Below are 15,667 nucleotides of genomic sequence, written 5' to 3'. Positions count from 1 at the left end.
ATGTGTGTGTCATTAGAAGAGTGGTAGCCCAGTACGGTATTTTTTACTAGTGTTCTAGCTGCAGATAAAATCTATGTATTTGCAAACAGTTTAATTTGAGATTAAGTATCTAACAGTGATTTTATATGTGTAATTTAAAGGCAGCTTTGCTTATATATATAAAATACTATTTATATATCAAGAAATACAGCATTGTTGCTGCTCAGGATTTAATATATTTAGAGGGACAGAAACTCTCAATGTCCTTGTTGCTAAAGAAGCTTTAAAAAAGAAGAGTGAAATCCTGATGCGTCCATGTGACCTAGAGAGGGGAATTTGGTATTAGTTGTCCTGTCCAATAAGGCATCCTTTGTTATTTTTGTGATAGTTAACTTTTTTATAGGCTACTTGGAAAGCAAGAAACAAGAAATTGTGTTACAGTGACTTTAAGTTCAGCTGTTAAAGGGATTGGTGAAAGCCGTAATGCTGGGTTTGTCAGGAGGTAACAAGTAATTTAGATCAAAATAACTTATTTTCATTCTTAGGTTTTGCCCTCTTGAAAAGACCTAAATATGAAGTTTTCCTGGGTAGGAAAAAAAAAAAAAAAAAAAGAACTAGAGGGTTTGGTTCTCTTAATAAATGTTTTATAAAAGTCCTTTATCGTTTCAGCTTTGTAATATGGTTTGGTAGAAACTAGAAAAGTGATCATTACCTAAAATGACAATGTATAAAGTTATCATTCCAAGGAATGTCTAAATAAGTGTATTTGAATCCTTTTGTAAGGCATTCCACTAACTTTGATAAGATCTGTCAGCTGGAATTAATGACTCAGGTGTGATAGCTTTGGCTATTCTGTGTAGTGTAAGTTCAAAGTTTATAGTAATTCTACTTTGTATGAAGGCTTGAATATATTATTGTATGTACGTAAGTTCTGATGGGGGCTGTTCACTTTAAACTTGTCTCTTAACAAGTTATTTGCATGGACAGACTACGCGAGTAACTTTTTTTTATTCTATCTTAGTGATTTAGAGTCTAGACGAGAAGTCAAGAAAGAAGAAGGTGAAGCATTTGCACGAGAGCATGGGCTTATCTTTATGGAGACATCTGCCAAAACTGCTTCCAATGTAGAGGAGGTAACTTTGCTTAACCACCAGTATTTTAGTAAAGCAGTCGTTTTGAGTTGTGTTCTTGTAGTTCGTACAGATGCTATTCCTTTAGAGTTTGGACTTATTAACTTGAATTAACTACTTCTTAATTTATAGTATGAGAAAGACATGGTCTAAATTATATCTGATTGCACAGCAGCAATTATATTGTTGATATTCCTTTTCCCAGTATACTTCTTAATAATAGTGAAATGGGTGCACCAGTCTGTCTTGAAATCTTAAAATTGATACTAGAGTAGATTTGCCAGCCCAAATCAAGACAAACTCTCAGTGTCCTTTATAGATCTAACCTGTTCTTAAAGACCTTTAATATTTCACATACTCTTCAGTGCAAGCTGTTGTGATGCTTCGATATCTCTACTGTAGAACAGTTTTCATTGTTCCCCTCCACTACGTAGCAGGAACCTTCTTTGCTGCAATGCACGCATAGAATTTTTATCTGTCCTCTGGAGAGTTGCTGAAGAGATCATTGTCTTAGTTTCTGCAGTCTGCAGTATTTGAATAATGTTAGGTGTTCCATTCTTTTGCTGTTCTAGAGTAAACAAGTTAAGTCCTTGAAATGTAACACATAATTCATGTTTCTGGATATAGGTGTTTTTATATATCTCACCTTGATTTACTAAAAATTTCTCTTGAACATTGATTATGGTTGACATCAGCCAAAAACTAAGCACCCACTCAGCTGCTTACTCTCTTTCCTACTCTGCCCAGTAGGCTGGGAGAGAGAATCAAAGAAACTGAAGCGGGGGAAAACTAAGGGCTTGAGTTGAAGAAAACAGTTCAACAAGTGAAGGCAGGGGCATGGAGGAGGAGTGAGAAGGTTGTTAGGAAGCCAGTCACTCCCAGCTTCCCATAAACAAATTGAGTCTCTGAGCAAAGAGATCGTTGCCCAGGGACTTGCTGAGTCTCTGAGCAACAGCTACTTTTGAAAGGCCACCCTGTGTTTTTTATTGCTGAGCATGATTGTTATGTGATAGGAAATATACCTTTGGCCCGTTCTGGTCAGCTGTCGGTCTGTGTCTCCCTACCCGAGGCCTAATTGCTGCGGCAGAGGGATAAACGAAAGCTTGATGTTACATGTGAGATGTTCAGCAGTAGCTAAAACATTAGTGTGTTATCATCTCTGTTTTTGTCACAAATCTAAAACACAGCAGCACGCAGGCAGCTGTGAAGGAAATTAACTCCATCCCAGCCAGACCCACTGGACAAAGAGCTCCTGATGAGCTTTTGGTGCTATGCAGAGCAGAAAGATTTCTTCACTTGACTTTCTGGCCCTCAATTCCTGCATCCCAGTTTCCTAGTTTACAGTAGCATAATATAGTTCTGTTTTTCATGCTACCTAATCTGTTGCTACTCATATCCAAAGTCATTCTGAATGCAGGATGGTGGACAAACTGTCTTTGTTACATTTTAAGTAGTAAAACATTCTCATCTTGCAATATTGTATTTTTTTTAAGTTACAAAAAGCATACTGCTTTCATTTTCTTCATTCTGTTTTGTTATTATATGATTCTGACATTAGCACCTTTTTCCATGATAAAAAGATGCTTTCCAGTGAATGCATTGGCCAGTATCTAATGCATCTTTGATTATCAGGAGGAAGAGAAGCATAAGGTTCTCTCTCAAATAAGTTGGAATTGAATCCTCTCTTCATTATGAGATAAATGAATGATTGTGCAATTGTACTCATTTTCTTACTCTGATGGAAGAGCCTTAAGATATAATTTTTTGTAGTGCCAGTCAATTACATTCCTTAAATGATATTCTCAATCAGCACTAAAAGAGGTTGCATGTTCTAGAATGGTAACAACTGAAAGAGCAAGATATTAACCTCTGACTTAATAAAAATAAATGTGAAGAAATAGTAGGTGTAAGAAGCGGAAGGTGCCACTTCATGGATGAAGGAAGAGGCCATTTAATTTTTTAGGTCAGTGTGCTTATTCTGAACTGTTCGGTATCAGAAAAATAGAGGGGAACAAGGGAATAAATAATGTGAAATGGACAACATTGGAGGAAAGAATAAGAGGTATTCAGAACTGAGGCAGACATAGAAAGCTTCCAGTATGTGACTTCTGGACTAGAAGGAAATCATAGTGTTGTGACTAGCTGAGGATGTAGAAGTTAAACAGAAAGAAAATTTGTGATATGTCAGCTGAACTTACCTAGCTGAAATTTTAAGCAGAAAAAAAACCATGGCCATGTGTCCACAGATCTGTTCAGGATAATGGTGCCAGTCTGACTATATCTTAAAATAAACAAATCTGTTTCTGTCATTGTGAGTTTGTATCTTTGGTTTTTGTGTTTTGTTTTGTTTTTTTTTCTTTGCTAATCCTTATTTCTGCCACTGTGTAGTGCCCTAGTCAATATCTAGCCACAACAACAGTACCATGTCCTTGTTTGGTGCTTGGATCTTAAGGCAATTTTAAAATGTTCATTGTGTTCTGATAGGTTGTGGGTGCCGCTTCTGGAGGTGTTGAAGGCCAAGCTGGGTGGGCTTTGAGCAGCCTGGTCTAGTGAGAGGTGGGAGTTGGAACTACAGGAGTAGTTTTGTACTAGAGTACAAGGTCTTTTCCAACACAAACTGTTCTGTGATTCTTCAGAATTATTATCAGTTAACCTGTATCATAGATGGAAATGTTTAGCAATGGAGAATATGAATAATATCCTGTTAGCTGTTCATCTAGTGCAGGGCTGTTACGGGAGGCTGATACCCTGTATGCACAATAGGCCATTAAGTGCAAAGTAGACAGACTTTCCCTTTATAGCTTCTCTGGAGGTTTCTAAGAAATCAACATGGCCACAGAGTTGAATCTTGTTGCATATGGAGCGTGATGGGGTGGAAGTTTCCGAATCATTAAGAGGATAGAAGGGCTGGAGGGAAGTTACTATTGGACTGTCTATTGTTTGACTGCTGTCGGAAGACCAGTTATGGTAGCCTTTTCAGCCATACTGTATTTGTGGGAAGTTCTTTTGGTTTTTGCTGCTTCTTTTTAGTTTCTCCCTATAGCCATCAAACTAGATAAAGAGCTATCAACGTAATGTAAGTTTTTGGGGGCACTCTTTTTCTTCAGTGTTTTCTGAGCTGTCTACATTGGGCGTTTCTTTCTTTACAATTCTGTTGGAATAATTTTTTAAACGTTTTGAAGTTGTTTTGTAATGTATGCTCTGAACGTGCCTGTTGGCTTTCTTAGACCAGGATACATCGTGAAATCTGATGTGGAACATGAAACCTTTTTTCTTTTATGCAGAAAGTAATCTAGTGTTAACCTTTAGGTTTAGTTACAGTATCTCTTATACTTCTCCTCCATCGTGTTCATAACTACTGCATGAACTCAGAGTAACTGTCCAGTGACAGTAGCACTTGGTTATCTTTTCATCTCTGAAATATCATTTATTTGAATCCATTTACATATGCTTAATTGTGAAGAACTAAAGATTCCTAGCTGTATTTGGAAAGCTGGAATGACTTTATGCCTTCCTCTTGCATTTTGTCCTGCTAGTTCAGTAATGACTAACACAATCAATGTTGAGCAGAAGAGTTTTCTGGATACTGATCAAGCCAGCACCAGACACCATTGCTGTTCAGAGGCTGATCTCATTTCAATTCAGTTTGCTTATCACTGACTCCTGGTGTGAGAACTGGTTTCAACAAGTTGTTTCCCCTGTTGGTGGGATTATGTAGCCCTATGCCAAGCTTTCATCTTTGACTATTGTATTTGTTCTTCCAAGTTGTCTGCACATAAATAAAATGCTTTAATGTATTAATTATTTAGGATTAAAACCGAATGGACTAACCATGTCAGCTCAGCAATTGAGTATTTCAGCTCCGTACAGCTGGATGGTCCTTGCACAATTTTGTTCCAGCTGTAACTTAATTTTCTCTTCAGACAGTTTCTTTCATACTCTTGCTTAATGGAAAATGAATATTCAAACCCCCTGTATTTTCAGCAGGGGTACTGCTCAGTCACAGATAAAGGAAGAAAGAAAGCCTTTGTAATAGTCTATAGACTAACAATGAAAATCCCACAGAAAGATGAAATGATTATTACAGGCTTCGAAATTAGAACTGATGTTTCCTAGTTTTTCCTCTCTTTAAATACAGCTGCTGGTACACACCAGCTGTTTGACCTGGTGATCTGGTTAGCAGGGATTTAGTTAATAAAATTTGAGGTGTTAGGAGCTATAATAGAAAAGTGACTCATAAAACGTAATCAGAACTTGAAAAGTGTTTTCTAGTTTGTGAAAGATTTTAGTTTAAATTAGGTTTCATTTAAGTTCTATCAAAACCAGTATTTCTTTGAGTTCCTTGAAGCCTGCGTTCTGTGACACTTCAGCTGTGAGAAGCTGGTCAGGACCATGTCCCAACTCTTCTGTAAGTAACAGTGGATCTGCCACAGTTCTTAGGACTTCGGGACATAGTGAGGCATCATCAGAATCTCAGAACTCTCAGCTGAGGTTTCTAGACCTTACAGAAGAGCATGCAAAGTATTGTAGGGCTCCCTGCGTAAGGCCATCCTTAGTTATCGGGTTTGTATTCTTTTTCCTCAGATACTCCATCCTTTGTTCAAGAGCAACTGCAGCGCTTCCTGAGACACTTCAGGATCTAGTTAATATGCTTCTTTCCAATAAGTTTGCCAGAGGTTGCAACAGGCAAATTGCTGTTTTGGGTCTGTGCACCTTCACTTTAAAGCTACAGACATGCTAGGGCACTCTATAGGGCTTCACTATGTAGTTCCCTACTGCCTGATGGTTACTCCTCTGTAACCGTTTCTGAGTCCCAGGCTTTCTTCTGAAGATCATTTACTTGTGAAAAGCGCTGCCTTACTGTGTGTAAAACAGCTGCTCAGAGCTTTGGGATCCCATTCTATAAAGCAGCCATCTAGCACCACTTACACTCTGGGATATAGAATGCCCTACTGAGTAAATCCATTTGCAGTCCATACTGTTGCACGTTCCAAATGCTTCCTTCAGTACTGGGGGTAATGATGTTATATTGTATCTTACCACTGAAGGAAGGAAACTGGGGAAGAGGAACAGCTGTTGGCTGACCACAGAGGTGAAGGTCATGCTTTAGAATTGGTGAAGTGTGCAGCAGTTCAGTGTTCTTGCTTTTTGTTATTGAATGTTTTCTTACTATTAATAATAAATTAAAACTGATTCGTCTTTAAAAGTGCTAAATTAAACTTTAATATAGCCACCAGGGGGCAGCATATTACATGAACTGGAAACGCAGAACCCAGTATATATTTATTATAAGCAAAACGCTTGAAAATGTGAGCTTTGAAAAGCATCAGTTATTCGTGTATAGGTTTTTTGTATGTTCAGCCTGCAGATGGGTCATCAAATACTCATCATGGGAATAGATTTCTGAGAAAGAGTGTGACATCGCACTTTACAGATGTGGAAAATACATCTCTTTAAGACATTATTTGCACATCTTGTCACATCTGCCAGGTGAAACTGAATCTAACTGTTCCATGACATGCATTCTGCTGCCTTTATCGTAATGTTATTCTTAATTGTATCTTAGGTGTGACAAAAAGGAGCAAGAACTCCCTTTGCTTTCAGCACTGTTGTGTGTGTTTTTGTTTTTACCAGCAATAAACTCATTCTGGTTTTTGTCTCAAGGGTAGCAAACCTACGTTACTTGTTTACTTTGTTTGGTAAAATAGATGTTAAATTTGATTTAATTTTAATCAGTGTTTTTTTAGGTGAGAATATACTCATGTAGCATAAGCTGAAACCATCCTTCATTTGCTTTGCACAAGGTGTAGGTGACACAGCAGGCTGACCACATCTTACAGGACTCTCTTTTCCCTGCTTGCACATTAATATGTGCAAGTCTTTCATACTCTGTTTACAGAACTCAACTCTTCTTTCATGAGCAATGTAAGCATAGTGTAGGGGCTTGCCGTCTTTACAAGTGATAGCATACAAAGCCCGAATGAATCCAGTACTACCCAACCAAAGTGGTGGGAATAAACCTCAATTGACCTAAGCTCTTCTAAGGTGGAGGGGCTTGTGTGTCTTTGTACTGTGCTTTAGTGGCAGTGGCGTTACCAGAATGTGCAGCAGAACTGCAGTAGGCTTTATAGGCAGCCAGCCTGCATCCATGCAAGCTTATTGGTTGAAGTCTTGTGTTGTGTAGAAGTACTCAACTGCACCTGGATCCAAGTTGGCATATGAAGTGCTACAGCTGTGTTCCTGCAGTTCACTGCATGTAGTCTAATAAATCCAAACTGGATTTGAGGGGAAACCGCTCTGTCTTTATGTGTTTGTGGCTCAGTTAATCTGCAAACAGGATAAACTGACGGCTAAATAATGGGGAGTTTACAGTATACTGTATGTTCCAAATAAGAGTTAAAACATGCAATATAAAAAGAGATTTTTAGAAGAAGCCAATTAGACAGAGTTCACCTTCTTGTCCTTGCTAATTGGGACACTAGCACACAGTGCCAGCATCTGATAGAATATTCTTAAAGTGACCGGAGTGCTTTTTTAGCTGGGTTGTCAGGTGGTTACTTCAAGTCCACTTTTACTTTGAAGCATAAGCTTCCATAAAATACATGGTTACAAAAATACATGGTTACAAAATCCTCTGGGATTTCCCAGAGGATGCCAGTCTTTTCATAACTGATTAGTAATTTTTCAGAATCCATGCTAACTGGAAAAAAACCCAAGAAGTAATTTATTAGTTGCTATAGTCTTGTGAAACCATTGTTATCAAATAGGAATCGCTTATATTTGGCCCAGTGTAGCTGGGCACTTTGCCCAGCAGGTACTGCTACATGCTGCTTTAACACTAATGTTTGGCAAACATGAGTCACGGCCAGAAATTTGGTAGTCAAATGATATCTTTCCCAGATGATTGAAATGAAAGAACTGAGGTAAATGGAATAGTTATATATATATACATTGTTCATCCAGACCAAGTCTTTCTCAGGAAATACATTTAAATGTTAAAATCCACCACCTGTACTGGACTCAGTGTGCTTACTTCTTTTTGCTTTGTAGAGTTCTTGTGTAATAACTGTGTTGAATGGGGGGTGACCTGGGTGGCCCAAGTGTTGTTAAATCACGCTGCCTTTCCCTGTCAGCTTTACCATTTTTGTGAGGAAAGGTGGGCTGTTGCAATGATGCGTTCTTCAACGTAGTCCCCAGAAAATACCTTGTTTTCTATTGTTGGTTTGGAGTTTGTACTCTGATACATTTCTAGGTGGAGGGTCTAAAGCAGCTTTTCTAGATGTCATTTAAGTCTTGAGAAATAAATTCCAAGAGCCTAAGTATACTCAGCCAGCACTAGTTCTGTAATTGTTAGATGTGCCAATTGTTAAGTGCTTGTTTACATGAAGTTATCATAACATGTTTTTAAGACTCCAAGTTGTGCTTAATGCCCTTTTTTAATCGGCAGTGAACAAGCATCCTCAGATCCCAGCTGTGAGTTCCCAAAGTTCTTGGCATATGCCTTTCGACAGGCCTGCGTATGAGGCTGTTACAATAATTAGTGCGTTATCAGAAGCCAAGATAAGGTTGAATTTTTTTTCCTCTCACATTGAAAACTTCAGTTTCTGAGAAATTTGAATCAATTCGTAGCTGGCTGGAAGCCAATTTTTCTCCTCAACTCTTAACGCGTGTTTGAAAAACGAACTCACTTCCTAAGTGCCTTGTGAATCTGCAATGATTAATTCTTTTCATTATTTTGCTGCAAATTCTCATGACCCTCTGTGATGATTCGATCACCCACTTAGAGTTTATGCATATTCATATCTTTCCGCTCCTGCCGCAGTCGTTCAAGTCTCCTTCACTGGCTGTGGTGTGTGCTTGGTGCAGTAATTGAGCTGCAGTAGATTGATTACTCTGGGGAGCTGTAAGGCCTTTAAAGGTGAAAACATATCAGTCCTGTTAATTAGGAAACAAAGCTCTGGTGGCAAGTTCAGCAGTCAAATGCTTCCAGTGTAGAAATGAGGAAAGGTATGATTTGTTCCTCTCCGTGAACCCTGTTTACTTTTTTATATTTGAATTAGATCTGTATTTGCTGTAACGGGCCTGTGCAGAAGATAGCGTACCTTGTGTGATTGGATAGGGATGGTATTTTAAAGGAAAAATAACTGTATATTTGGTATTGCTTGCCATTATTAGCTGCTGTTAATCACCTCTTAAATTATACATTGTCTTAGGCATTATTTGACCTATAAAGTTAAACGTGGGATGAAAAATGGGATCGTTGATCTTAAACTTCAACCATAACCATCTATATCATTCAATCTTTCAGACCCAGTATCCAAGTCTGTTCTCTGAATTAACATAACAGATTTTCAGAAATCATAATAAAATTCAGGGTCTTTCCTTTCTATTTCAAAGATGAACATTGCCCACCATGTGCAAGATTAATTAAAGAGAATACGTTCTTAAAATTAGGTGAATATTAAATGATAGCATAAGGTTTCATCCAGCAGACAGCATCCTTACATCATCATTGTAAGTACCCTGTGGTTTTATGTTGCTAAGCACTCTAATCTAGAGTGGCCTATTACAAAGATATTAAGGGTAGGGGAAACCATCTGCCACACAATCTATCCATAAGGGTCAGAAATAAATAATTTAAAAGTAATTTGTGTATCTTTTTTTCCCCCCCCTGTAATTACTGGACAACAGATTGTAGAATACAGTTGTTATGAACTGGCTACTGTTTTTGTAAACAGCATATGATCTGTTGCTACTTCAGTGTAGGTTACAGGATGCTGTTGGCATACCTGTTCTCCTCAGGTCAGAAGGAAAGGTCTTGCTGAATAAACTATACATGAGATGGACTGCAGTTAGTATATCTTATGCCAGGATATCACATTCACTGGTCTGCTATTGTTTTTCCTTTCTGTTGTAGGCATTTATTAACACTGCAAAGGAGATCTACGAGAAAATCCAGGAAGGAGTTTTTGACATAAATAATGAGGTAACTTTTAAATACTCCAAACGTGTGACTTTATTTTCTTTTTTAAGGTACAAAATTCACCTTCCTTAGAATTCTGGACAGTAAAATATTTGTCTGTTCCATTTGGGTATAGAATTGTCTGCTATTGTGATAAAAAAATGGATTAAAATAAGTGACCCTATCCATCCATGAAGCATCACAAAATAATATAAATCCCCAAAAGAGAAGAAAATCCACTTTCATCCACTTCTCCATATGGTGTCATCTGTTTTCAAAGATAATTTTCCACTATGTAAATGGAGGACCATGTTGATATGCCAGATGCACTCCATGAGCTGTCCAGTGTAGGGGAGGGATTGCTTTGAGAGTTACATAAAAGACTTTTGAAATGTTCCTGGTTTAGGTGGCTGGATTCTGTAGGGAATAAAAGATTAGCCATTTTGTCTGTGCACATTACTGAAATTACAGATTATCAGGGCTGGTCTCTTTGGCATGTTTTGCGGGGGCTGTGGCATGGAGCAGGGAACATTTCTGTAATGCAAGAACTAGGAAAGCCCTATAATCTCCCTTAAATGTAGAAATGGCGGTGCTGTTGAAAATGCTGAGCAGCCACAAGATAGGCTCGTGCCTGTAGAAAAAGCAAGCTGAAATTCAGAGTCAGTGGAAATAAGTATCCATTAGGATCATACAAATTCCCAGATAGAATCTGCATGAAAAGGAGCACCACATAGAACAGTTCAGCTTTGGCAGCGCTGTGTGATCAGTCATCTCTGGTGCACAAGTGTTTTTTTACCTCGAGTCTCTAAATGTCATTGCTAAGATGCTTAGTAAAAGCACATGTGGAAATCTCTACTGCTTCTCTGTCCGGTGCATTCTCTGTCCTGGACTGTCAGTCTGACACTTCTCTCTAGCCTGATGGTCCTTGCAGAAGTGTTCAAAGAGCAGTGAAGGAACTGTCAGGACTCAATTAAACTCACCTCTTTCTGCTCAGTGTAGTAAGACAACTTAGACCACTAAAAATATTGTCCTTCTGATTTTACAGGAGTGACAAGAAACTTCAGTAGTGTGAAGTGTTTGCCTTGAGAAACTTGTAGCTAAGTAAGACTTCAGCAGTAATCATTCAGACACTATTGCTGACTGAAAAACGTGGTTGTGCACATACGGCGTTTGGGCAGAACACCCCTTAAGTTCAGTTTAGTGATGAAAAAGTTAAAATAGTCTTTAACGTTTTATAAGGAAAATGCACACAGTACAATATAAATTGGACAGTAATCGGTGTCTGAAAAAGCACGCTCGTTCTATCTGTCGAGTTTCATATAGTAGCTGATTGCTTTACTGTGCTTTATGGAGCTTTGATTGCAATATGCTGTCAAGAGCCAACAGTCCGTGCTATTTCTCTGGCTTTATGCCAGGTCTGGCTCCTTGATTCCTCAAGAAGTTGCTACCAGCCCAGAGGGGGCAAAACCAATGAGCCATAGGGCATGCTTTTTATTAAAGAGGAGTCAAAGAGCGAAAAGAAACCACATCAGCTGCTGTCAATACTGAGCTAGTGCCAGAAACCCCAAGGCTACTACTGTTGCAGAACAACTGCCAAGCACTATAAATCTGAGATTTACTGTGACGCAAAGTTTCCTTAAGAGCTTAATTTCTGAAGCTACTGTATTACTTTGCTCAAAGTGCTGTATTTTTAGGTAAAATCCACTTGAGGGAGTGAGGGTTAAGATATAAGTGTGATTTTGATGAATGAAAGAGCTGCGCTGTGTGTGGGTTCTTGGCAAGTAGCCACGTCTTTCGGGATCATAGAAATTATTGATGACACAGAACACTCGTATGCCCTTAGCCTGTACAGCTGATTCAACACAGAAGGAAATGCTGTCTAGAGAGGAAAAGTTTTATACTGAACTATTAAACTAATGGAGGTTTCGGTGAGAGGGGGGAGGTTACGTGTTCCTGGCAAACGCTAGGTATTTTTAAAGCCTTACGCCATGCAGTATTCACATGTGATTCTTACTGTGTTTTCGTAGTAGGAGCTTAAGGTACAGAGTCTAACAGGGTTATAAAATTTAAATGAGAAGGAAATAAACTTCCTTTAAATTATATTTAATTGTTGTTAAGCAAAAAAAAAACCAAAAAAAACTGCTGTATTTACTGCGTGTGTTAGGAAAGAAACTTTTCAGGTATATTTGGTGTTGTGCAGTAATTACTCTGTGTATTAAACTTCATTTCAGGCAAACGGAATAAAAATTGGCCCTCAACATGCTGCTACTAACGCAACACTTGCAGGCAATCAGGGAGGACAACAAGCTGGTGGAGGCTGCTGTTGAGCCCGTTTTTACTTTCTAGCTGCCTAGATGGGGCCTACTAACTTGTTTGTTCACCCTTCCTTCCCTCCCCCTGCCCCGCTCGCCTCCACTGCAATTCAACTGAGACATGAAACTTGTAAGTTGGTTTCCTGTTGCAGAAGAAGACTTTATCCTTCAAACTCTTGTATAACTTTGAATAAATGGTTAATGTTCACTTAAAGACAGATTTTGGAGATTGTATTCATATCTATTTCCATTTAATTTCTAGGTCAATTGATGTGATTATTTTTGTTAAATGTTGTCTTGTGCCCTTGACTACGAACTGAATTGTATTAAACACTACGAAGTCATCTGAGTATTTTAATCGATTTGTGTAGTTAGGTTTCCCAGTTCCTGCGGTTACCTAATGTTTAATATTGTAGAGCTGTCCTCAAGTTTTTTTGTCGATTTTCAAGGCTATAAAGAGAAGCAGAAGGACTCTTTTAATTCTGTATTTATCACTTTCTGTATATATAGTTTAATAACCTGCTTGGGTGTACTTGCCAAGCTAGAATTCTTTAATGCATTTGCATAAATTCTATACTACTTAGAGCTTGGAAACTACAGAAGCATTAATAGAAATTGCTTGGACGCTAAATTTTAAGCCTTTTTGACATTGTTAGCATGTTCATCCTCCCCTGTCATTATCCTGAAGTCCAAGAAAAATGCTTAATGTATATTACTAGAGGCTACATACGTGCTATCTATTTTAATGCCAAATGTTTGCTGTTTGCCCACAATTTCCACAGCACCTCTTCAGAAATGGATTAGCTGTTTGCCTTAACAAATACAATAGGTAAAAACAGAGTGTGAATGAAAAGTAGAGGAGGAGTTGATAAACGGAAAATGGCACATTATAAAAAGGTTAATCTTTTCTTAATGCTTTCTCTTGTTTACCACTTGATTTCTAGGTATATTTTTCATGCAAGGACAGTTTTTTCAACCTAAATGTACAGTGGTTGTGTAAAGTTTTCTTTTAGTGACAACTTGTAATCCTAAATATATGGTAAGCATCTTGTCTATTGTGAAGAGGGTGTGAAATAAAATCTGCCGGTTTGGAAATCTTGATGAAAATCAAATCTGGAAATGCTTTGGCACTTGCTATGGTGGGGAGGAGCAGGGGGGGTGTTTTGCCTCAAATGAAAGGGTTGCAACAGTACGAAACAAAATCCTGTGTTTAATTGTTTCTTTGTTGAAGTACAGAATATTCATGTCACCTTTCCTACAAATGATGGAGCAACAGTTTCCGCCTCATCCTGTTTATATAAATTGCAGGTGAAAGGGTGACAGTAACGGTAGGCCATGCTTCATGTATCTAAAGGAAAATAAAATGACCGCAGAACTTTTGTCTTACTGGACCAATTCTGACTGCACCACAACACTGGGGGACATGGATCCTCACGTCATCTGTTCTAATTGTGATAACATCAAAATGAACAAATTCCAGTCTGATAGGTGTAACACAGCAATGGTTCTGAGATTAAATAAAGTTTAAACAATGTGTGGAACCTTTTGTTTGTATGCTGGGGGGAAGGGACGCCTGCTATAAGGACTTGGTAGTTACTGACTCAAGTATTTCTTGCATGTATAGTTGTGTTTGTTCTCTGCACCATCAGCCGTCAGCTATTTATTATTGATTTGGATTCATAAAACGTGAACACTGCTTCAGTTAAGTTTGCAAAGTATCGCATGAGACTAAGGCTGGGTAGGTCCTCACAAGGAAACGTGAACAAATGAGAATACTTGCTTGAATTACATGCTTGAGGGAGGATTTGGGGAGCTGGCAGCACTTCAGAACTCAGTTACTTAAGAGAACTTGGGAGAAGAGTATTCTCTTCCGTAGCAGCCTCAGCTGCGTGACAAATGGCAATAAATTTCTTACAGACTTAAGAACTGTCACTGTAAAGAAAGCAAAGTAGGAGAATTAGTACCATAATCAAGAACAAAAATGCTTACTGTTTTTAAGTGACGATGACTTAAAGCTGGGATGTTAAACCAAAGCTGATTCCACCTACTCATTAATGGATGTATAAAAGGCATAGAACTGACCAGGAATCATCTTAGAACAAAACTTGAAGGTTCCTTGCACTCTGGCTGGCTTTTTGTCCCAAGCTTTGTGCCCAGACAACCCTTCTGTTTCCTATCAGATATCTGTGTACTTCTGTGAGGTCTGTGAAGCCGTTGATCCTGTTTCATCATAGTAGATCTTAAAAATTATGTAGCACAGAATTGAGCAAGATTTAGTTGCACAGCCCATGCTTTACAAAGTCACTACTGCAGGTTTCAGTTTTGCTTGTAGGTGAGTGACTGATAACTAGCTTTCATGTGACGTATCAGTTCTTTCATTGACTGCATTTTCATAACCAAGAAATGAAATATTTCATTGCTCCCCAGCAACTTGTAACACAGGACTGCTATCAGCACTGAAAAAAACATAGCAAGGCGCACTTTCCCTGTACTCACAGTTTACCATACAGTGTTAACTTAAGAGTAAATCTGGAGTGACGCATCCTGTAAGCATGACCTGAGACTCATCTTCCCTATTTCTACTTAAAATGAGAAGCTCTGGGAATTTTGGCGGTGGTTTTAAGAGTGATTCAACTCCCCTTCAATCTTCTACCTCTGTGTTTCCATCAATTCCAATCATTCTGATTTATTGTTGTGCAAAATCAGACTCAGTACTGACTTAAAGTAAATGACTGCCAAAATACCGCTAAGTAATGAGGAGCTGTCCAAAGGCCCCAGCCAGCAGCACTCCAGCAACATCTCCCTTCTGCTACGTTGTGTTCTTTGTGATACTTGGTTTGTTGAGCAGTTGGAGAGCCTTTGACTGCAATACTTTTATTTTGTGGGGTTTTTCGGAGAGCTGCAGTTTAAGCTAAAGGGTGTATGTTTAATTGGAGAGAATGGTTTCTGCCTTAGGAGTCCGTGTGTTATAAAGCTAAACCTGTTCTTGGGTTGAGAGGAGAGGGAGACAAACTCTAACCAGGTTTTAAGCTACGGTTAAATTGATTTTGAATGAGAAAGATGTGTATTCAAAATAAATTCAAGTTTTGGCATTCGAAGACTTAATTGTGAATGACAGCATCCCAACATCACTTGCCACTGTTGTTATCAATAGGATGTTGCTTTTGTCCAACAGCTTTCTTGCTTTTCTCTCCTCAGCAGAGTTTCTCTTGTGTTTGCTTCTTTTTGTCTTATCTGTTTTGTCGTCTTTGGATACTCTTCCATCCATATTGGAATCCAGTGAG

At 38.5% G+C, this 15,667-nt stretch overlaps 1 protein-coding gene across 1 annotated transcript in view; it reads left to right on the top strand.

The window, feature by feature from the left end:
- The window catches only part of RAB2A (RAB2A, member RAS oncogene family), a 40,103-nt gene extending 26,179 nt beyond the window's left edge, over positions 1-13,924 (top strand). Inside the window, exons 6-8 of the mRNA XM_015855618.2 lie at positions 1,001-1,112; positions 10,027-10,095; positions 12,303-13,924. Of these exons, the coding sequence (XP_015711104.1) occupies positions 1,001-1,112; positions 10,027-10,095; positions 12,303-12,398 (277 nt within the window). The 3' untranslated portion in view covers positions 12,399-13,924. The remainder of the gene's footprint in view (positions 1-1,000; positions 1,113-10,026; positions 10,096-12,302) is intronic.
- Positions 13,925-15,667: the final 1,743 nt, after the last annotated feature.

Source organism: Coturnix japonica, chromosome 2 (genome assembly GCF_054131305.1).
Source record: "Coturnix japonica strain WE chromosome 2, WE-NBRP24, whole genome shotgun sequence".
Lineage (NCBI taxonomy): Eukaryota > Metazoa > Chordata > Aves > Galliformes > Phasianidae > Coturnix > Coturnix japonica.
The sequence above is the reverse complement of the archived record's forward strand: the minus strand, read 5'-3'. Positions and strand labels throughout refer to the sequence as shown.